This window comes from Puma concolor, chromosome E1, assembly GCF_028749965.1.
Source record: "Puma concolor isolate L17-30 chromosome E1, mPumCon1.1.hap2, whole genome shotgun sequence".
Lineage (NCBI taxonomy): Eukaryota > Metazoa > Chordata > Mammalia > Carnivora > Felidae > Puma > Puma concolor.
The window spans coordinates 10,414,248-10,437,413 of record NC_141680.1 but is presented as its reverse complement, the minus strand read 5'-3'; the positions used below and the strand labels follow the sequence as shown (position 1 = coordinate 10,437,413).

General features: G+C 41.0%; 1 protein-coding gene across 4 annotated transcripts in view; it reads left to right on the top strand.

The window, feature by feature from the left end:
- SPECC1 (sperm antigen with calponin homology and coiled-coil domains 1) overlaps positions 1-23,166 on the top strand; it is a 288,182-nt gene that overhangs the window by 9,404 nt on the left and 255,612 nt on the right. The window contains exon 1 of one of the 4 annotated variants that reach the window (XM_086686139.1): positions 12,249-12,392. The exons of 1 other annotated variant lie outside the window; for it this stretch is intronic. In XM_086686139.1, the coding sequence (XP_086542265.1) occupies positions 12,273-12,392 (120 nt within the window). In that variant the 5' untranslated portion in view covers positions 12,249-12,272. Of the gene's footprint in view, positions 1-12,248; positions 12,393-19,507; positions 19,616-23,166 lie in introns of those variants that run through there. 2 more of the 4 variants (XM_086686134.1, XM_086686135.1) reach the window with 2 other exon arrangements.

Sequence of the window (23,166 nt, the reverse complement as noted above, 5' to 3'; positions counted from 1 at the left end):
ATAAATAAAACTTAAAAAAAAAAAAGATGACAGGTGGCTTGTCATCGAATGTAGCAATCTGCAGCTCTTAATAGACACCTTCTCCACAGACCATTCTGATCACCCCAGTCCACGTCAGGCTCTGGTCCCCAAACTCCGGCCACGGCTCTGCTCATGGAGCATTTTCTCACTTACTTCTCCTTTCTGGTTGTATTAGACGGTTTCGTTGCTTCACCCTTTGGGTCTGAGTTTAATCTCCCACAAGATCGAGAATTCCCTGAGGACCGAACAGCAATGCCTACTTAGTTATGTTAGTTGTGCCTCCCTAGTAGGGTGAAATGCTCACAGTTGGTGCCTATTAATGCTTGCTGAAGGAATGGCTACAGGGGAGTAGGAAGCCGTGTCCTCTTTATTCTGTCCCCTGCTTAGCACGTGGCTGATTTTTGTTCTGTGAGGAGGACAGTGATGTAAAACACCAAGCTGGCATTAACTGCCCGGATTGTCTGAGTTCTGTCTCCCCAAGCAGCATACTCAAAGTTTTTTGGTTTATGTTTTGGTTCAAGTTTTGGAGTATACTCAAAGGTTTTTGGTTCGCAAGGTGTTTTGAGGTCATTGAACCTGCGTGGGGGCTTAGATTCCCAAACCATTTTTTTGTCTACGTAACCCCACGTAACATATCTGGTTGTAGACCTGTTTCTTCCTTCTCCCCGTGTTTTCAGACCTCAGGCGTGGGGAATAATTAATCATATTTACCTTCTTGGCACTTTATCATCATTGATCTATGCAAGCCCCTCCCTTGTTTTGTTTACTTGTTTCTGCATTTGTTGGTTCATGTCCCCCCACCCCACCCCCACCCCCCAGATGGTCTGTGTGAGAATCTCTTTGGGATTTAGACTCAGGAGCAGAATTTCCTGGTCACAGCGTGCACCTGTGCTTCATAGAACCAAGTACGGCCAGGTCAGTCTTCAATGTGTCTGCACCATCCACCCTTCCCCAGCAGTGCACAGGATTTTAGCTTTGCCTCTTGATATGTTGACTGACAGAACTTTAATAATTAAGACATTTCTGGGGCGCCTGGGTGCCTCAGTTGGTTAAGCGTCTGACTTCGGCTCAGGTCCTGATCTCTAGGTTTGTGAGTTCAAGCCCCGCATTGGGCTCTTTGCTGTTTTAGATCCTCTATCCTCCTCTCTCTCTGCCCCTCCCCTGCTCACTCTCCCTCTCCTTCTCTCTCTCTCTCTCTCAAAAATAAACAAACTTGGGGCGCCTGGGTGGCGCAGTCGGTTGAGCGTCCGACTTCAGCCAGGTCACGATCTCGCGGTCCGTGGGTTCGAGCCCCGCGTCAGGCTCTGGGCTGATGGCTCGGAGCCTGGAGCCTGTTTCCGATTCTGTGTCTCCCTCTCTCTCTCTGCCCCTCCCCCGTTCATGCTCTGTCTCTCTCTGTCCCAAAAATAAATAAAAACGTTGAAAAAAAGAAAAAAAAAATAAACAAACTTAAAAAAAAAGAAGACATTTCACATAAAAATCCATATCCCTAGCCTCTGTTGAATAAATCCTATTTCCTCATCGGCTAAAGCAGCCGAATGGTGGTTCCTCCTTCATGCCACAAGCTCTCCCCAACCCGGGTGGCCTCACTCGTTCTCTTGACCTCCTGGTCCCTGGAGTCGTTTGGGTTTATGACCAGCCCTGTTGTATGTGAAGCCACACCTTGTAAATAAATAATCTGGCGTTGATATTCACGAAGATGTTAGGTGAACGTGGTTGTGGGGTCAAGTGGACTCAGAGTTGCGAGCACAGAAGCTCATGACATCGAATGGGCATCAGACTTAATGTCCCCACCGTCCTCCAGCAGCAATAACTCATTCTTTCCAACTCTTTCTGCACTGTCATTTATTTGGATGCACAAAGAGGCCTTTGTGGAAGCGGGAGCTCTAAACCAAGCATCTGCAAACTTTCTGGGAAGAGCCAGATAGTGAATATTTTAGGATTTCCAGGGTCATACAGTCTCTCTCATAACGACTCAACTCTGCCCTTATAGCGCAAAGACATTGCCAACAGGGGATGGGCTCCATTCATTTGGCCACAAGCTGTAGTTTGCCAACTCAATTATTCCTCTCTTCTCTTGTTTCTGAGGTGCGAGTTTATAGCATTCACCTAATTGCTGCACAGTGAGTACCTACTGTGTGCCAGTGCTAAGATTATAATGAAGGACAAGGTACAAATCAGTCTTTAAGTATGGAGACAAATGAGCAGACAATTACCCAAGAAGAGAACAGGCCAGTGGGGCACCTGGGTGGCTCAGTCCGTTGAGTATCTGACACTTGATTTCGGCTCGGGTCATGATCCCAGGATTGTGGGATTGAGCCCTGCGTTGGGCTCCGTGCTGAGCATGGAGTCTGCTTGGGGTTCTCTCTTTCTCTCTCCCCCCTCCACCCTTTCCCTCTTCCTCAGCCCCTCTCCTGCTCATGCTCTCTCTCTTTCTGTCTTGAATGAAAAAATAAACATATTAAAAAAAAGAGAAGATAACAGGCCAAGACCAGGTGAGCACAGAATCGGGCACTGGGGTTTAGGATGAAACATATCAGACAAGACTTTCTGTAAGAAGAAGAGACCTAAAATAAAGGGGGAAGAGGCATTAGGTGGGATGGGGCAAGGGCCTTGAGGGTTTCACTCACTATAGCTGGGGGGTAAAGATCAGGGTTTTGTGGTGCAGGGAAGGGGGGAGTCGGGACAGCGGTAGCTTGGGTGGCAAGCGGCCAAAAAGTGGGTGGCAGGAGTGACAAGGAAGAGATTGAGTCCCAAACCCACAGGCAGAATCACCAATGCGTAAATAACCCAAGGTCGATGGTGGCGATTCCACAGCTATTAAAATATGCCAGACTCTGGGCCGATGGCTCAGAGCCTGGAGCCTGTTTCTGATTCTGTGTCTCCCTCTCTCTCTGACCCTCCCCCGTTCATGCTCTGTCTCTCTCTGTCCCAAAAATAAATAAACGTTGAAAAAAAAATTTAAAAAAAAATATGCCAGAAAATAGGAAAAGATAGAAAGTTCTCCAAATAATTTCACAAAATTAAGGTAGCCCTGATAGAGAACAGTGGGAGCCCGGCAAAAGCCAACTACGGACCAAAGCTTACCTGTGGTATCTATGCACGTATCCCGAGTGAAATGGCAAAATGAATGCAGCAGAATCAAACAAGTAACACATTTTGGCCAAATAGTTTTCACTCTAGGAATTCAAGAATGGTTCGATGTAAGGACATATGTTAGTGTAACCCATTGTGTAAATAATGAAAGGGGAAAGCTATGTAATCGCACGGAGAGGTACAGAAAGAGCGCTTCATAGGACTGGACTTTGCATCTGGTCGTTGTTGCAATGCTTTCGTTTGCCCTGCCTTCAGCGTGTGCGGTCTTCCCGGCCTGGCTGACTGTCGCCCCTTCTATTCCTCAGGCAAACCCTTGCCCGTTTTTTGTATCCTTTTTCATTCATCACGTTTTCTTGTGAGCCCTCTCTCAGGTACCCTGTGTGGAGGAAGTTACCCTCTTCTCTCTAATGCAGTAACGCTCTATCCGTATCTCTACTCTCGTGTTTCAGTGGCCATTCTCCGTTTCTGTTAGTACTGAGTTGATTTCCTTCTGTAGGAACCGGGTCCTGTGCTAGGCACTTAGGTCCTGTGTTCGATACAGAGACGGATAATACCTTGCCCCGTTATTCATCTCTTCACCCTCAGAGTCATGCCCTACCCTTCTCCTGTTCTCTCTACTGGAGGCAGCCGATCCTGCCAACTTCATTTTGCGGGCTCCTTTGCCCAGATGCCACTGGCTAAGGGTGGCTAGTGAAAGACACTGGTGGAAGATTGGAAGGTGAGGGGAAGGGAGAAGCCAGGGGATTTCTTCCCCATCTTCTGCTTGGTCCCAGCTCTGGCCGAGTGACGCTGGCCTCTGGTGATACCACCTTCTTCCTTTTCCCTCTAGCCTTAAGTGTGCTGGGCACGTCCCACTCTTGCCGATCTCTGGCTTGGCTCACCATCCCACCGTCCCATTTGGCTGTTTAGCCCTTCCCCAAACCTTGTAATTACTCCCTGTATTAAATTCCCTCTTATTGAACTGCCTCTTTTGAATGCCGTCTTCTTGATTGGACCCTGCCCGCTAAAGGCAAGAGCCCTACTCCTGTGTCTTATAGGACGAATGGACATTAAAACAACTCTGATTTTTTTTTTTTCCTGTTCAAGTCTCCTATCTTCCTTTTTCTGGAAGTACACTTCGCTTTGGGTGCGGGGACTGGCCGTGACCCAGATTGAAACAATCATAGAACTTCATACTCCCCGTTCACAAAGATTTTTCCAAGGGTGACTGTCATCCATATCGGGCTGATCACTTTTCCTTGCATAGTTCAAAATGGAGCCAGTAAAGCAAGAGGTTGGAGTTAGAAGGGTGCACGAGCTCCACGGGAGCTTGGTCCTTGTTTTGTTCAATGTATGTCTCCAGTGCATAGTAAGTGCCCAATAAACACAACTTCATAAAATCTAAGATGCTAGAAATTTTAAAACAATTATTTTGTGTTCCACTAAAAAAGAAAAAAAAACAGTCAATGAAACTATAATACAATGCTTTTTATTATGTACATTAAATTTTTAAAAATGTTTTATTGTTTATTTTTGAAAGAGAGAGAGAGAAACAGAGATAGAGTGCAAGCAGGCAAGGAGCAGAGAGAGAGTGAGACACAGCATCCAAAGCAGGCTCCAGGCTCTGAGATGTCATCACAGACCCCGACTTGGGGCTCGAACTCACAAGCTTTGAGATCATGACCTGAGCCGAAGTCAGATGCTTCACCGACTAAGCAACCTGGGCACCCCTGCACAATTTTTTTATTTTAGACTTATTGAGAGATCTTTTACAGTTATTTAAATTTTTTTTTCAACGTTTTTATTTATTTTTGGGACAGAGAGAGACAGAGCATGAACGGGGGAGGGGCAGAGAGAGAGGGAGACACAGAATGGGAAACAGGCTCCAGGCTCCGAGCCATCAGCCCAGAGCCCGACGCGGGGCTCGAACTCACGGACCGTGAGATCGTGACCTGGCTGAAGTCAGACGCTTAACCGACTGCGCCACCCAGGCGCCCCTCTTTTACAGTTATTTAGACATCAATGTATGTCATATTCCGTTCTCATACGTATGCAAAAAGGAAAATATAAGCAAAATAAATTGGTTAAGGTATTTCCAAAACTTCCTTACATTCAGATTTTCTGTTTTTTCAAGCTTATTTATTTTGAGTGGGGGGAGGGGTAGAGGAAGAGGGAGAGAGAATCCCAAGCAGGCTCTGCGCTGTCAGTACAGAACCCGATGCAGGGCTTGATCTCACAAACCATGAGATCGTGACCTGAGCCAAAATCAAGAGTCAGACCCTTAATCAGCTGAGCCACTAGATTTTCCCTTTTGAATCGCTTTTTCGTTCCAAGTCACTCAAGTCATTCGTGTCTGTGATTTTTTTCACAGTTAACATCCCCTCTGCCATCAGGAACACAGGTAATGTGTTGGTTGTAAAAGCATTCCTCAGTTTTCTCCAGGATTTCCTTTTGAGCTTGTGATACCCATTCTGCAAATTTGATGCTGACAACGTCCTTGATCTTAGCTGCAGGTGTCACCGGAAGGTGTCGATTAAGCAACCGGGACTCACATCCCTTCTTTGAACACCCTTGCTTGGTTTGTAGAGTGAAATATTATAGGATTGCAGTTATCCGTGAGGCCACCTGGGATGCAAACCAAGTCACCATGCTTTCTGGTGAGCTGCTTCTTTAGCTGCCTGATTTTGCGCACATCCAGACCTCAGTGCTGACGGCCAATGGCAACCGTAAGAGGTATGCTGATTTCGGGGATATTATAATGTGTGTCTCAGAATTGATAGGCTGTGATATTTGTGAAATTAACTAATTCAGTGAATCTCATGCTGCCTGAATCTGTGACTCCCACTGAGAGAATGAAGGTAACACACAGAAAGGCCTGGCGAGTGGGTGGTCCCAGATTCGCTTGTTCCGTAGACCACATCTACCTCGGTACTTCCCATGGTTTATTCATAGAAGCTGATAATTCCTCCCTCTTTTTTTTGGTAAAGCTAGTTAAGATTGGTTTAATGTCACTTGCGGCCTAGAGAATCATGACTAGTACAGAAGCTTTATAAAATGATTATAAACAATGTGGCACGGGCAGAAATTAGAAGTACATACAAGGCTCAGAAGCAGCATCAAGGAGAGGGGATAACCCTATCAGAGGGTCCCTCACATGTGGAGATTGACTTTCCCACATGAGGCGAGACCCCCTTCTTAGATGCTTCTCAAGGACCTTGCACACACTCTCACTTGAAATCACTTGTTCCCACCCTGCTTTTCCCACTGCTGTTTCCTAAGGTGGGGGTCTCAGACCCAGTAAATAATTATTGAACAGATGCACGAATGAGTTGTGAGGAACGAAGAGAAGTTGCTCGTAGTCAGGGGCGTGAATGGTACTCTGGGAAGAGAAACCAGAAAGTGCAGTGGGAAACAGTCATGGAAAAGCAAGATGTATTCTGGAAACCATGAGTAGTTGGAAATGCTGGGAGGTGAAGCTCAAAGCTGGGATGGCAGGAGATGAGGCTGGAGGGACAGGCAGGGACTAGAGAACGGAGACTGATGTGTCATGTGAAGATGCTGGGGCTTTATTCTGTAGGCAGTGGGAGCCAAGGGAGGATTCACATTTTTTTTTTTATCGTGGTAAAGTGTACATAACATTTACCATCTTAACCATTTTCAGGGTGCACTTCAGCGGCATTAAGGACATTCATGTTGTCGTACAACTACCTCCATCACCCATCTCCAGAACTTTTCTGTCTTCCCAGACTGAAACTCTGTCCCGCATTCAACAATAACTCCCCATTCCCTCTCCCCAGCCCCCCTGGCATCCATCTTTCTGCTTACTTGTCTCTACGAATTTGATTATTCCAGCTACCTTATATAAGCATCGAAGTATTTTTAACATGGTGTGTAAATGGACTTGCATTTAAAATTTTTTTTTTCAACGTTTATTTATTTTTGGGACAGAGGGAGACAGAGCATGAATGGGGGAGGGGCAGAGAGAGAGGGAGACACAGAATCGGAAACAGGCTCCAGGCTCCGAGCCATCAGCCCAGAGCCTGACGCGGGGCTCGAACTCACGGACCGCGAGATCGTGACCTGGCTGAAGTCGGACGCTTAACCGACTGCGCCACCCAGGCGCCCCTGGACTTGCATTTTAGAACGTTCATGCTAGCAATTTTTTTAGTGGGTAGATGAGAGAAGGAGGAGGCAGAGTGTAGGAAATCCAGTTAGACACCAAGGCTTTGGCAGTGGGGATGCCAAGAGAGAAGAGGACGTACCACTCAGGGAATAGAATCTTCAGGGTCCTGGGTGGAGGGGTGAAAGAGAGAGAAGAGCTGGTTTTGACACCATGTTTCTCTGGGTTGGGTGATACCGACCACAAGGGGGGATCCAGGAGGAGCTCCGGGTTTGAATGGGTAGCAGAAATGTGGGTACGCTGCTCATATTCCCTTCCCCTCACCACTTCTGTGAACACTGGCCTGACTTCCCATTGTCAGCACCCGCGTTTCTTTGGCTGACGATTTTCTGGTGCCCATGTTGCAACCCAGAACAGCAGAGTAAAAGTGCCAGGGAATCAACACCCTTCCAACTCCCCGGAAGCCTTCAACCAAGGATAATGGAGTTGGTGTAGGACTACCCCGGCTCCTTTCTTCTCCAGTGGTAGAGTGCTGATGTGGGTATTTTATACGCTGGTTCCCAGAGTTCCTCAGTGGGATTAAGCTTTAGGTACTCACACTGGTAACTTGCTTGATGAAGCACACTTTCATTCGTTTCTTCGCCATCTTGCTCCTCTGCCCGAGTTTTCTGGTATCACCTCCCAAATAACCAGTTTGTTCTCAAACCCTTACTTTAAAGGGGTAGATTTGGGGGAACCCAAACTAAGACAGGGTCTGGAGGAAATGATCCATTTTAAGTGTGGCATCCATGTGGATGTGGTGGACGTGTCTATTTTGCAGCTAGAAATGTAGGTCTCTGGTGTAAGGTAGATACAGATTTGGGAAGACAAGTCTGTTCTTGGAAGTTAAAACCATGAGAGTGGGTGAGATTGCCTGGGAAGAAGTAGGATGGAGAAGAGAACCAAGGTGAGACTCCTGGGAAACTCCAGCCTTTAAAAGTAGGAACAAGAAGAGGATTCTGGAGGTGCCTTGGTCGCTCGGTTGGTTGAGCCACCGACTCTTGATTTCGGCTCAGGTAATGATCTCAAGATCATGGGATCAAATCCCGCGTCGGGCTCCATGATGAGCATGGAGCCTGCTTAAGGTTCTCTCTCTCTCTCTCTCTCTCTCTCTCTCTCTCCCTCCCTTTGCCCTTCTTCCCCACTCTTGAAAGCTCTCAATCGCTCTCTCTCTCTCTAAAAAAAAAAAAAAAAAAGGATTCTGAAGGACTGGACTGGATCAGCCAGAATGGAAAGGAATGAGTAGAAAGGAGATGAGGGAGCTCAAGTGGAGGGAAGGATGGAGAAGGTAGGAGCAGGATTGGCCTTGAACTAGACGCTCTGTGCTATTTCTCTCAGTGTAGAGTCCAAGGAGCAAGGATGGTAATCAAGGTTAATTTTGTTTTGTTTTCCCTTGGTGGAGGATGCGTAGTTAGCCGCTGTTAGGATTGACTACAGGTGCAATTTGTGACGGGGTGGTTTCTTGGTGGTGTTTCTTGTGACAGGGGTGGTTTCTTCCCAAATTCGGTTCTCTGGCTTCTTCATACTTTCACAAGCAAAGCACTGTTCCCTCCCTAGAGACCAGCAACCACACTGTTCTGTGTGTCCCGGGGTGGGGGAGGTCAGACCCAGGTTTCTCTCAGAGCCTGTGCCGACTGTTTCCCATTCCTTTGCAGGTCCCACCCTGTGATAAACAAAGTCTTCCTCATTCGTACTTGCGTTTCCCCTTAAATTGAAAGGAATCATACAATTGTCTTTTGTCACTGACTTCTTTCACTTGGCATAATGTCTTCAACGGTCATCCATGTTGTAGCATGAAGCAGTATGGCATTCCTTTTTATGGGCAGATAGTATTCTAGCATATGGATATACCACATGTTGTTTCTCCGTTTGTCATTTGATGTGTGTTTGAGTTGTTACCACCTTTGCTATTATAAATAATGCTGCTATAAATACCCCTTTACAAGTTCCTATGTGGACATATGTTTTCTTTGGGGGCAGGCATGTACATACCTAGGAGGACAGTTGCTGGGTCATGTGGTAAGTCTATGTTTCATCATTTGAGGAGCCGCGAGACTGTTTTAAGGAGTGGCTGCACCATTTTACATTCTCACCAGCTGTGAATGAGGGTTTTGATTTTTCCACATCCTTGTCAACGTTTATTTTCTGACTTTTTAATTCTAGCCTAGTGGGTGTGGAGTCTCATCTCATTGCGGTTTTGGTTTATATTTCTGTGATACACATTGAGCATCTTTTCATGTCATATTTGGCCATTTATATATCTTTTTAGAGAAAGATACTCAAGTCCTTTGCTCATTTTAAAATTGAGTTGTTCTTTGTTGTTGTTGTTGCTGGAGCTGTTTATATATTCTGGATATGAAACCCTTATCAGTATCTGATTTGCAAGTAGTTTCTCCCATCCTGTAGGTTGTCTTTTCACTTTTTTGATGGTGTTCTTGTAAGCAGAGAAGTTTTTAATTGTGGTGTAGTCTAATTTATCTTTATTTTTGTTGTGCTTTTGGAAAGAATTCTTTTTTTTTAATGTTTATTTATTTTTGAGAGAGAGGGGGAGCACATATGCATACACATGCATGGGAGAGGGGGAGAGAGAGAGGGAGACAGAGAATTCCAAGCAACCTCTGCACTGTCAGCACAGAGCCTGATGAGGGGCTTGAACTCATGAACCATGTGATTATGACCTGAGCTGAAATCAAGAGTTGGACACTTAACTGACTGGACTAAACTTCCCGGCTAGCTCAGTCAGTAGAGCATGAGACTCTTAACTGATTGAACTACCCAGTGCCCCTTTTGTGTGTGTGTGTGTGTGTGTGTGTGTGTGTGTGTGTGTGTGTGCGTGTGCGTGCATGCGTGTGTGTTTTATTTAAGATTTTCTTTTTTAAAAAAATTTGTTTGTAATGTTTATCTACTTTTTGAGAGAGAGAGAGAGAGAGCGAGCATGAGTGGAGGAAGGGCAGTGAGAGAGAGAGAGAGGGAGACACAGAATCTGAAGCAGGCTCCAGGCTCTGAACTGTCAGCACAGAGCCTGATGCGGAGCTGAAACTCACGAACCGTGAGATCATGACCTGAGCTGAAGTTGGGCGCTTAACCGACTGAGCCACCCAGGCACCCCTTTACTTAAGATTTTCTAAATACAGGATCATGTAAATCTCTGAATATAAGTAATTGTACTTCTTCTTTTCCAATCCGGGTGTTTTTTCTTGCCTAAATGCCCTGACCAGAAGCTCCAGTACTATGTTGAATAGAAGTGGCAGAGAAGACATCTTTGTCTTATTCCTGATCGGGGGGTGAGGGGGGGTGGGCAGTGCATCCAGTCTTTCACGATTAAGAATGATGTAGGCTGTGGGTTTTTAGAAGATGATTGTTAACAGGTTGAGGAAGTTCCTCTCTAGTTTGTTGAGTGTTTTTATCAGGAAAGAGTTTGGATTTTGTCAAATGCTTTTTTCCTATGTCTATTGAGATGATCATGTGATTTTAAAATATATTCTATTGAAATGATTAATTGAGTTTTCGATGTTCAACCAACTTGAATTCCTGGGATAAATCCACTTGGTCAATGGTATACATGTTTTTTTAAATGTTGCTAGAATTGGTTTGCTAATATTTTCTTAAGGATTTTTATATATCCATATTCAGAAGAGCTACGGATCTGTAGTTTTTTGTGATGTCTTTATCTGATTTTGGTATTAGGATAATACTGGTCTCATAAGATGAGGGGAAGTGTTGCTTTTTCTTCTATTTTTTTTTTTTTTTGGAACAGTTTGTGAAGAATTGATATTTAAAATTCTTGTTTAGTACAATTCAGCAGTGAAATATGGGCCTCGCTTTTCTCCGTGGACAATTTTTCATTACCAATTCGATCTTTTCCCTTGTCATAGCTCTCTTCACATTGTTTATTTATTCGTGAGTCAGTTTTGGTATGGTGTCTTTCTGGGAATTTTTCCATTTCACTTATCTAATTTGTTGGCATACATTTGTTCATAGTATTCCTTCATAATCCTTTTTATTTCCGTAAGGTTGTTGATAATACCCCTTCTTTCATTTTTGATTCTAGTAATTTGAATTGTCTCGCATTTTTTCTTGATCAGTCTTACTAAAGGCTTGTCAATTTTCTTGGTCTTTTTTTTTTTTTAATTTTTTTTTTTTAACGTTTATTTATTTTTGCGACAGAGAGAGACAGAGCATGAACGGGGGAGGGGCAGAGAGAGAGGGAGACACAGAATCGGAAGCAGGCTCCAGGCTCTGAGCCGTCAGCCCAGAGCCTGACGCGGGGCTCGAACTCCCGGGCTGTGAGATCGTGACCTGAGCCGAAGTCGGACGCTTAGCCGACTGAGCCACCCAGGCGCCCCTTTCTTGGTCTTTTAAAAGAAGCGCTTCCAGTTTTACTTATCTTCTCTATTGTTTTTCTGTTCTCTATTTCATTATTTTTTGCTCTAACCTATTATTTCCTTCCTTCTGTGTGCACTAGGTTTAGTTTACTCTCCTTTTTTTTAGTGTTTTAAGGTGAAAGATTGAGCTATTGATCTGCGATCTTTCCTTTTAACTGTAGGCATGCTGGCAATACTGACTCCATCTTTGGCCCTCCATCTTGTTCATGTTCACTCAATGACCTCTCTTGGAGCTACACGTTCTCTTGGAGGTTAATATACATACCTTAGAAATGCCCGCCAAGGCTGGGATGGGGTGGCTTGCTTTGTCCCTCCTCAGGTTTGCTAAAAAGATAAAATAGTCTCTTCCCTTCCTGGGGCATAGGTGGTGCCACGAGGCCTAATTAAATGTTAGATGTCAATTAGGTGCATGCAAACCCTTTGAAATGCATGGGAACCCTTTGATCTCACTACAGCACCCTTCTGTACACCCCCTCATTCTATAAAATCTGTAGATGAAAGTCAGGACTTTGCAGAGAATAGCTGCCCAGCTGATTGGATCATTGTCTGCCCAATCCCTCCTGTCAGTTAATTACCCTGAATAAAACTCTCTAAACTGTACGGGGTTGTCTTTTTTGTTTTCCAGTCTCAAAATGCCTACTCAGTTTGGGGGATACTTACTTGTCTCTTCCCTGCCTTCGAACATTAACATAGATCCTTGCAGCTGTCGGTTTCCCTCTCAGCACTGCTATCGTGGCATCCCATACGTTTTGGTATGTTAATTCTTCATTTTCGTTCATATCAAAGTATTTTCTGATTTCTCTTTTGATTTCTTTTCTGACCCGTTGGTTATTTAGGAGTATGTTGTTTAATTTTTATGTATTTGTGAGTTTCCCAAATATTTTTCTGCTCTGGATTTCTAACTACATTCCATTTTGGTTAGACAACATTTTTGGAATATTTTTGTCCTTTTAAATTTATTGAGGTTTGTTTTATGGCCTAGCACACGGTGTGTCTTTGAGAATGTTCTATGTGCACTTGAGCAGAACGTATATTCCACTGTCTTGGGTTGAGCGTTCTATAGATCTAGTGTTCTAATTGGTTCAGAGTGTTTTTCAGATCTATTTCCTTGTTGAGATTCTGCCTAGTTTTGTCTATTATTAAAAGTGGATATTGAAGTCTTTAGCTACTGTCATTGAATTGTCTGTTTCTCCCTTCATTTCTGTAACTTCTTGATTCATGTATATTGGTGCTCCATTATTAAGTGCATATATAATTGTTAGGTCTTCTGATGAATTGACTCTCTTATTATGTCTTTATATCTAGTAACATTTTTATTTCAAGTCTGTTTCATCTGATATTAGTATGGATACCCAAACTTTCTTGTGGTTGTTGTTTGCATGATATATATTTTTTATCCATTTATTGCAATCCATTTGTATCTTTGTATCTAAAGTGTATTTCCTGAAGATAGCATATAGTTGGATCATGTATTTTATTTATCCAGTCTGACAGTATCTTCCCTTTTATTGCAATGTTTAATCCATTCACATTTAATATTGTTATTGTAATAGCTGGATTTACGTCTGCCATTTTACTTTTTGTTTTCTATATCTCATCTTCTTTTGTTCCTTTGTTACTCCTTTCACTGCTTCCTTTTGCATTGAGTGCTTTTTCATGCAACATTTCAGTGAGTTGACTAGTTGAAGATCTTGAGATGAAATCATTCTGGATTGAGGGCCCTAAATGCAATGACTGGTGTCATTGTAATAAGGGAAGAGTATATGCAGAGACACACAAAAGGAAGAAGGCAGAAGGCATGTGAAGACAGAGGCAGAGACGCAAGTACAAGCCAAGGAACACATATGATAACTGGGAACCACAAGAAGCTGGAAGAGGCAAGGAAGGACTCTGTCCTAGAGCCTTCAGAGGGAGCATGCCCTGCTGACACCTTGATTTCTGACTTTTATCCTCCCAAACTGGAAGAGAATAAATTTCTGTTCTTTTCAGCCCCTCAATTTGTGGTAGTTTGTTACTGCAGCCCTAGGAAATAAATACAAACCTTTTCTTTCCTTTAATGATTTTTTTCACCTTATCTCTTTGAGTTATATTCTCATAACTTATCAGAATTGACTTCAGATTTATACTAATTTAATTCCAATGAGGTATAGAAATGTTACTCCTGTAGAGCTCTAGCCTACTTTCACTTTTTGTTGTATCAAAATTATGTATATTGCATCTGTTAATATTACAAATCCAACCGTACATTGTTATAATTATTACTTTAACCAACTATAGTAGCTTCCTTAGCTCCATACAGCTTTACCAAAATCCATCTGTTCTGTACAGTTGTTGGCAGATAGATTACACATGCATTTGTATACATTCTATGTCTAACAATACATTATATGAATATATTTTATATAATTGTTTTTTAAATCCAGAGAAGAAAGGAGAAAAATGTGCACTTTTGCTGTTATTTATAATCACTTAATTACCTTTATGGTGCTTTTTGATTTTTTGTGTGTGAATTTGAATTACCTTCTGGGTTTACTTGCTTTCACCTAGAAAAGCTTCCTCTGGTACTTCTTGTAAGGCAGGTACACTAGCGACAAATTCTCTCAGGTTTTATCTGGGAAAATATTTATTTGACCTTCACTCCCCTCCCCCCAATTTTTGTATTATGGTAAAATCCCCATAACAAAATCTACTGTCTTAACTATGTTTTTTAATTTTTTTTAACGTTTCTTTATTTTTGAGACAGAGAGAGACAGAGCACGAACAGGGGAGGGGCAGAGAGAGAGGGAGACACAGAATCCGAAACGGGCTCCAGGCTCTGAGCTGTCAGCACAGAGCCCGACGCGGAGCTCAAACTCACGGACCGTGAGATCATGACCTGAGCCTAAGTCGGACGCCTAACCGACTGAGCCACCCAGGTGCCCCCCATCTTAACTATTTTTAAGTGTACAGTTTAGTGATATTAAGTATGCTCACAGTGTTGTGCAGCTATCACCAGCATCTATCTCCAGAATTCTCCGTCTTCAAAAACTGAAATTCTATAGCCGTTAAACAGTAACTCCTCATCCCCACCTCCCCCCAGCCCCAGATGGCAATCAGCATTCTTTTTCTGTCTCTGTGATTTTGGCTGCTCCAGGTACCTCATATAAAGTATATTATACAGTATTTGTCCTTTTGTATCTGGCTTATTTCACTTAGCATAATGTTTTCAAGTTTGATTCATGTTGTAGAATTTCCTTTCTTCTTAAGTCTGAATAATATTTCATTTAGGTGTATATCACATCTTCTTCGTCCATTCATCTGACATTTGAGTTGCTTGCACTTTTAGGCTACTGTGAATAATGCTGCTAGGAACATGGATATATGAACTATCTCTTCACGATTGTACTTTTCATTCCTCTGGGCATATACCCTATTTCACCTTTATGTTTGAAAGAATTTTGCTGGATATAGAATTCCTAGTTGACAATTTTTTTTCTTTGAGTAGTTTGAATTTGTTATTCCATTACCTTCTGGCTTTCATTGTTTCTGATGAGAAGTCAGCTGTTAATCTTATTATGGTTCCACTGTGAATGGCCACTTGTTTTTCTCTTGCTGTTTTATAGATTTTCCTCTTTGTTTTTGATTTGCAGCATTTCTACTATACGGTGCCTGTTTGTGGATCTTTTTGAGTTTATCCTGCTTGGAGTTTGTTGAGCTTCCTGAATGTAGAGGTCATTGTTTTTTCAATTAATTTGGGAAGAGTTCAGCCATTATATCTTCAGATATGTTTTCCTCTCCTTTTTGTATCTCCTATCTTGGTACTCCCATTATGTGTATGTTGGTGTGTTTAATGATATCTCATATTACTCTGAGAATCTGTTTTACTTTTTTCTATTTTTTCCCTTTTTGTTCTTCAACTTGAATAATGTCTATTGATCTATCTTCAAGTTCACTATTAGTTCTTCTGCCAGTTCGCATCTGCTGTTGAACCCCTCTAGTGAGTTTTATTGCAGTTACACTTTTCAACTTCAGAGTTTTCATTTTTTTCTATCTAATTTTCATCTTTTTATTGATAGTCTCTATTTGATATGATATTGTTATTCCTTCCTTTATTTCTTTAATTATGCTTTCCTTTAATTCTGTGAACGTATATATAATGGTTGTTTTGAAGTCTTTTTCTATTAATGCTGGTATCTGTTCACTCTCATTTGCAGTTTCTCTTGCCTGCTTTTTCTCCCCTGTACCCTACCCTGTCCTAACCACAGAAAGTATGAGTCATACTTCCCTGTTTCTTTTCACGCATCATAAGTTTGTTGTTGTTGGAAACTAGACCTTTTAGGTACTATGTTTTAGGAACTCGGGGTACTGATTTCCCCCTCTGGAGCTTCTTGTTTTTATTTGCCTGTTTATTTGTTCAGGGACTATTTCAGTGAAGTCTGTTTCCCTCCGGCAGTGTTAAATCTTCTGACATTGCTCCTCAGGGAGGCACAGCTTTGGGTATGCCCACAGCCACCCTTGAATGACAGTGGTATTGGTACAGCTCTCTTCCTTTCTTTCCTGCTCTATACCCAGCTGTTGAACTCCACTAATTGTTGGCTGATTGCCCTATTATCTTCAACAATGCCCTAGGGCAGAGGTTGCTCTAAAAACTAATTCAATCAAATTCTGGCTTATTTGAATAGTTTCTGAAGTTAGTGTCTAATATTTGTTCAGACCTTAGGAGGGCTTCTATGTCTTCTGGCAGATTGATCCTTTCATCCCTCTCTGTCTCTAGAATTTTTCTTTGTTCAGAAGTCTATTTTATCTGCTTTCTTTTGATTTATGTTTGCTTGATATATCTTTTACCATTCTTCTAATTTCAACCAGCCTGTAGTTTTATATTTGAAGTGAATTTCTCATAGACATATTTTTAAATCCACTCTGCTTATCTCTATGTTTTGATTGGTATAATTAGATAATTTACATTTATGTAATTATTGATATGTTATGGCTTAAGTCTACCGTTTTATTTATTTTAATATGTTTGTTCTCTATGGTTTTTTTCCATATTTTCTGTCTTTTCCCATCTTCCTGTGTATTATATTAGAATTTTTTTAGAATTCCATCTTGATTTACCTAAAGTGTTTTGATTGTAACTTTTTACACACTGTTGTTAGTGGTCATCTAAGTATTACATTATATATATGACTTATCACAGTCTACTAGTGTGATTACCTTACCATTTGGAGTGAAGTGCAAAAACCTCACCCCTCTTTACTCTTCTCATTTATACTTTTCTATCTACATTCGGAACCACATCAGGCAGGATTATAATTTTTGTTTCAACCCTCAAACATAATTTAGAAGTCTTAAGAGGAGACAGAAATTTTATTATAATTACACTCATTTTTAAAATTTATTCTTGATGGTCCTAGATTCCTTCTTTTATCATTTTCTTTCTATTGCAAGAACTTCCTTTAGACATAGTTTTGGGATAAGTCTGCTAGCAACACATTCTCTTATTTATTTATTTATTTATTTATTTATTTAATCTGAGAATGTCTTGATTTCCCTTTGATTCCTAAGGGATATTTTCTCTGGATAGGATTCTGGGTTGATAGTTCTTTTCTTGTAGCGCCTGAAATATGTATTTCTTCGTTCTGTCCACCATGGTTTCTGTTGGGGAATCTGCTGTTATTTGAATTATTTTTTTTTTTTCTTTTATTTTAGAGACAGAGTGCAAGTTGGGGAGAGGGGTAGAGGGAGAGAGAGAGGGAGCGAATCTTAAATCTTAAGCAGGCTCTGCACTCAGCATGGAGCCCAACATGGGGCTTGATCCCAGGACCCTAGGATCAAGAGTTGGAGACTCAACTGACTGAGCCACCCAGGCGCCCCAGAATTGTTCTTTCACTATAGGCAAATATTATTTCTTTCACTGTTTTCAAGTTTTTTGTCTTTTAGAATTTTGATGTCTTCTAGTCTTTTAGGATGAAGACTATGTCTTGATGTGGATTTCTTTGGGCTTCTCAGTTTGGGTTTCATTTTTTTTAATATGTAGATTTAAGTCTTTTGCTGAATTCAGAAAGTTTTCAGCTATTATTTTTTTTTTAAATACTTTTTCAGCTTCCTACCTCTTTGTTTCTTTCCTATACCCTGATGACTTAAGCGTTAGGTCTTTTCTTACAGTCTCACAGGTCTTTGAAGCTCTATTCTTTTGACTTCTACTGTTTTATGTTCATTGGCTATTTCTTCCGGCTGGAGTAGAGCATTTATTGTCTGAATGTTTTGTCTTGTTAAACTACTCCTTTCCTGGTCCTTTGGCTGGAACAGCAGCCAACAAATATGTTTGTGCCCTGTCGTATTTCCAGGTTTCCCACTTCTTCAGCTCCCAGTCTGGTTTATGTGACACAGAAAGGAAACCCAGGCAACTTGCCACTGTGTTGTTCCTTGGGCCCTGAGTTCCTTAAACGGTTTGTCTTCTTCTTTTCACCTTTCAGAACCTTCTTATATTTATTTTCTGTGTCACGTCTATGGATTTTAGTTGTACTTAGTATAAAGAATAGGGAAAAGTATGTCTGTTCCATCTTCCCAGAAGCCTAAGTCCATGCCTTTTTCTCTTCCTTTTTTTTTTAAAGTTAGTTTTGCTCTTTATGAAGGTGAATTTTCTTTTAAGAGGCAAGCTGCCCAATATAGCGTCCCACATTTGAATTTGTCTAATCCTTCCTCATGATTTAGCAAACAGTTTCAACAAGAAGGCTAGGTAGGTGATGCTGGGTGTCTCATCACATCACCTTAAGAGGCGTGCACTGTTAGGTGGCCCACCAGGTAGTCATGGTAAGTTTGAGCACTTTGTCTTCCTTTCTGTAATTGATACATTGTGGAGTGAAACCTTGACATCATATGAACATCTTCTTCCCCAAAAAACAACCTTTTAGTCAATGGTTTTAGCATGTTTTGGTGCATATATAAGATTTATAAGATTTTAGGGGGTGATTCCCCCCCATAATTCTGTCATTTCCTTTACATTTATTAGCTCTTTCATTCTGTAAAGAAGAGCTTTATCTTTCTGTCCTTTTATTCTTTTTTTAGTATCAATACATGTTTTAATCAGTGTCTTATAGTTCACTATTGTCATTTTGTTGTTGTTGTTGAAATTGTCCCAAATAAGTAAATTGAGCTCCTTCAGGTTCACCCCATTGTCTGTGTGACATGGTCCTTTTAGTCTTTGGGCAGCTCCTTGATTTCCGGGCCCCCACAAGATATCCCAGACTCTTTTGTTAATCCCATAGTCCATACCTGGAACCAGCTATTTTTCCAAGGAGCCCTGCTAACTTTTAGTAGGAATTGTATTTAGAAATGTAGATAAATTCGGGGCGCCTTGGTGGCTCAGTCGGTTAAGCGACTGACTTCGGCTCAGGTCATGATCTCACGGTCTGTGAGTTCGAGCCCCGTGTCGGGCTCTGTGCTGACAGCTCGGAGCCTGGAGCCTGCTTCAGATTCTGCGTCTCCCTCTCTCTCTGCCCTTCCCCTGCTCATGCTCTGTCTCTCTCTGTCTCAAAAAAAAAAAAAAAAAACACATTGAAAAAAAAAGAAATATAGATAAATTCTAAGTGGGAAGAGTGGGAAGATAATGTACTGAATTAAAGTAGTCATTCATAGTCATAACTGCTCCTGTTGGTGAAAGTTAAGGAGGTAGAGTTTAGTATGATAGTAATTTGTGAGCTGTGTCTCCCCTACAGGACGGGACTTCTTGGGGGCCAAGCTAGTATCTTTTCCATTTTTATATTCACAGTGGTTAGCATAGTTTCTAGAGCAGAAGAGGCACTTAATAAATATTTGGACTTAAACTGTGCTAACTGAACTCATAAACTATTCATTTTATAACTCTAATATTTTTCTAATTTTCTAACTCTGTAGAGAAATAGTAAAGGATCTGGAAAGAAGCTTTGCAGTGGAAATGTTCATTGGCTGTGGGCAAATTATTAAATGTTTCAGAACTTGTTTGTCTTGCTGAATGGTAAGTGTTTTATTGGCTTCCGAATACTAAAAAGGCTACAACAAGATCTGAGGCTGTTTTGTTAGGTAATAGTAAGGCAGTGGGACATGACTCACTGTGAATGACTGTTGAAGGTGACTGTCCAAGCTTTACATCTCACACTACAGATGGGTAGTGTACAACTAACCAGGATTCAGCCTCTACATAGGAGACCTAAGGGTTTTCTTTTGCTGAGTGGCACTCCTGCCCAATTGCTTCGTTTTAAGCCAGTCGCTCAATTTCTTTTCCTCATTTTTACCTGGAAAAGAATGTGTGACAGTATCCTAAACAAAATGAATTAAGATGTAATGAGAAAAACCATATAAAATCCTTTGATATGTAGTAATTAAATGAAATCTGTATTATAAAGGCACAGAACTTAGTCATTATAAGTAGTAACAAAGGAAGCCTAACGTCATATTCTAGGGTTTGTTTTCATTCAGAGGAGTTGTAGCATGGCATTTTAACAAGCGTTCCAAATGAAAGGGTGGCTGCAGCCTGAGTCTAGCTTTTAGACTGTAATAATAATGGGACTGCAAGGTCAGAGTTTGTTCATTCTCCTTTAAGTGGGTTTTGGCAGGAGGCACATATAAAGTGGGTTTATTTATAACCTGCATTTTGAGTGTAAAGAACAGAAGCTAAAAGGAAAGACTAAAATATTAAACGTATTTATTAAGTAAAGGGTGTGTGTGTGTGTGTGTGTGTGTGTGTTTTATGATTAGGAAGAAAACTTTATTCCTTTACTCTTGGCAAAGTTAGAGGTATTCCATGACAAGTGCTTTTTTGAACATGAGTGAAATCATATGGTATTTGTCTTTCTCTGACTAACTTATTGCTTAGCATAGTACTCTCTAGCTCCATCCATGTCACTGCAAATGGCAAGATTTCATTCTTTTTGTATGGCTGAGTAATATTCTATTCTCTCTCTATATATACCCATTCATCTGTTGACAGATATTTGGGCTGTTACCATAATTTGCCTATTGTTGATAATGCTGCTATAAACAAAGGGTGCATGTATCCCTTTGAATTACTGAAAAATGTTTTTGTGTTCTTTGGGTATATACCTATAGTGCAATTGAGGAACCTCTATACTGTTCTTCAGAGTGGCTGCACAAGTTTGCATTCCCACCAACAGTGCAAGAGGGTTCCCCTTTCTCCGCATCCTCGCCAACACCTGTTGTTCCCTGTGTTGTTGATTTGGGCCATTTTGACAGGTGTGAAGTGACATCTCATTGTAGTTTTTGATTTGCATTTCCCTGACGGTAAGTGATGGTGAACGTCTTTTCATGTGTCTGTTGGCCATCTGGATGTCTTCTTTGGAGAATTGTCTGTTCATGTCTTCTGCCCATTTTTTTTTAAGTTTTTATTTTATTTCCAGTTAGTTAACATACAATGTTCTATTAATTCTGCCCATCTTTAAATTGGATTATTTGGGGGTTTTTGGTACTAAGTTTTAAAGTTCTTTATATATTTTGGGTACTAACTCTTATTCAGGTATGTCATTTACAAATACTTTCTCTCATTCCATAGGTTGCCTTTTAGTTTTGTTGATTGTTTCCTTTGCTGTGCAGAAGCTTTTTATTTTGATGTAGTCCCAATAGGTGATTTTTGCTTTTGTTTCCCTTGCCTCAGGGAACCTATCTAGAAAAAAGTGGCTATGGCCAATGTCAGAGAAATTACTGCCTATTCTCTCTTCTAGGATTTTTATGGTTGCAGGTCTCACATTTAGGTCTTTAATCCATTTTGAATTTATTTTTGTGTATGGTGTAAGAAAGTGATCCAGTTTTATTTTTTTGCATGTTGCTGTCCAGTTGTCCCAACACCATTTGTTGAAGAGACTGTCTTTTTCCCATTGGATAGTATTTCTTGCTTTGTCAAAGATTAATTGAACATATAATTGTGGGTTTGTTTCTAGATTTTGCTATTCTGTTTTATGGATCTAGGTGTCTGCTTTTGTGCCAGTACCATGCTGTTTTGATTACTACAGTTTTGTAATATAACTTGAAGTCCAAAATTGATGCCTCCAGCTTTGCTTTCCTTTTTCAAGATTGCTTTGGCTATTCGGCGTCTTCTGTGGTTCCATACACATTTTAGGATTGTTTGTTCTCGTTCTATGAAAAATGCTGTTGGCCTTTTGATAGAGATGGCATTAAATGCGTAGATTCCTTTGGGTAGTGTAGACATTTTGGCAGTATTTGTTCTTCTAATCCATGAGCATGGAATGTCTTTCCATTCGTTTGTGTCATCTTCAATTTCTTTCATCAATCAGTGTTTTATAGTTTTCAGAGTACAGGCCTTTCACCTCTTTAGTTAGGTTTATTCCTAGGTATCTTATTCTTTTTTGGTGGTGTGTCATTCTTTGTGATGGTTGAATTCTTTTTGATGGTTAGATATACCCCCCTTTAGCCAATATCCTACTGATTAAGATTTGAATTATTTTTTTAATTATAAACAATACTGCAGTAAGCATCACTTTGTGTATGTATATGCCCAGTTATGTATTTGGATAGACTTGCTATTTAGGAGTAGAGTTACTGAGACGAACATTGTGGATATTGAAGATTTTGCCAATTTTCCTAAAAAGGTGATCAATTTACAGTGGCTGAGAATACCTCTGCCCAAATTATATCGCGTTCTTCCTCTACACTCTCTAAGCGCCCTATAGGTCTCCTCTGTAGCACACCAGAATTGCATTTAAATGATTACATACTGGTTTAAAAATTTTCCCTCTCTCCCCTTATTCACGCCCTAAAAATATAAGTTCTTTGTGGACAGGAACATTGTTTTTGTATTATATTTGTATCTCTGTTATTATATTATTATATTTGTATCCAATATAATTCCTTACACATAATGTATACCCATTAAGTGATAAATATTTCCCCATACCCTTGTTGACACTTGTTATTATCAATGTTTGCCAGCCTGACAAATACAGCAAATAAAGGTCATTATTTTACTGTGTATTTTAAAATTATTAATCAGTGTGAAAACCCTTTCATATGTATCTATCAATCTATCTATTTTAAAGTTTATTTATTTTGAGAGACAGCGAGTGTGAGGGGGAGGGTCAGAGGGAGAGAGAGAGAGAGAGAGAGAGAGAATCAGAAGCAGCCTCCACACACTGTCAGTGTGGAATCCAGTGTGAGGCTTCATCTCACAAACCACGAGATCATGACCTGAGCCAAAATCAAGAGGCCACTGCTTAACCAACTGAGTCACTCATGCACCCCTCACATAGATTTATAATAATTTATATTGTGTGTTTTTTAAAAAGTTTTTTTTTTGTGTTTTTGTTAAATTTTTATTGTGGGGGGGGAGGGGCAGAGAGAGAGGGAGAGAGAGGGTCTGAAGCAGGCTCTGCGCTGACGGATGCGGGGCTTGAACTCATGAACCGTGAGATCACGAGCTGAACTGAAGTCAGCCGCTTAACCAACTGAGCCACCCAGGCACTCCTATGTTGTATTGTTTTTCTTATTTTTTAACTCATTATTGAGCCCTTTACACTTCAATGTGATACTAGGACTGTT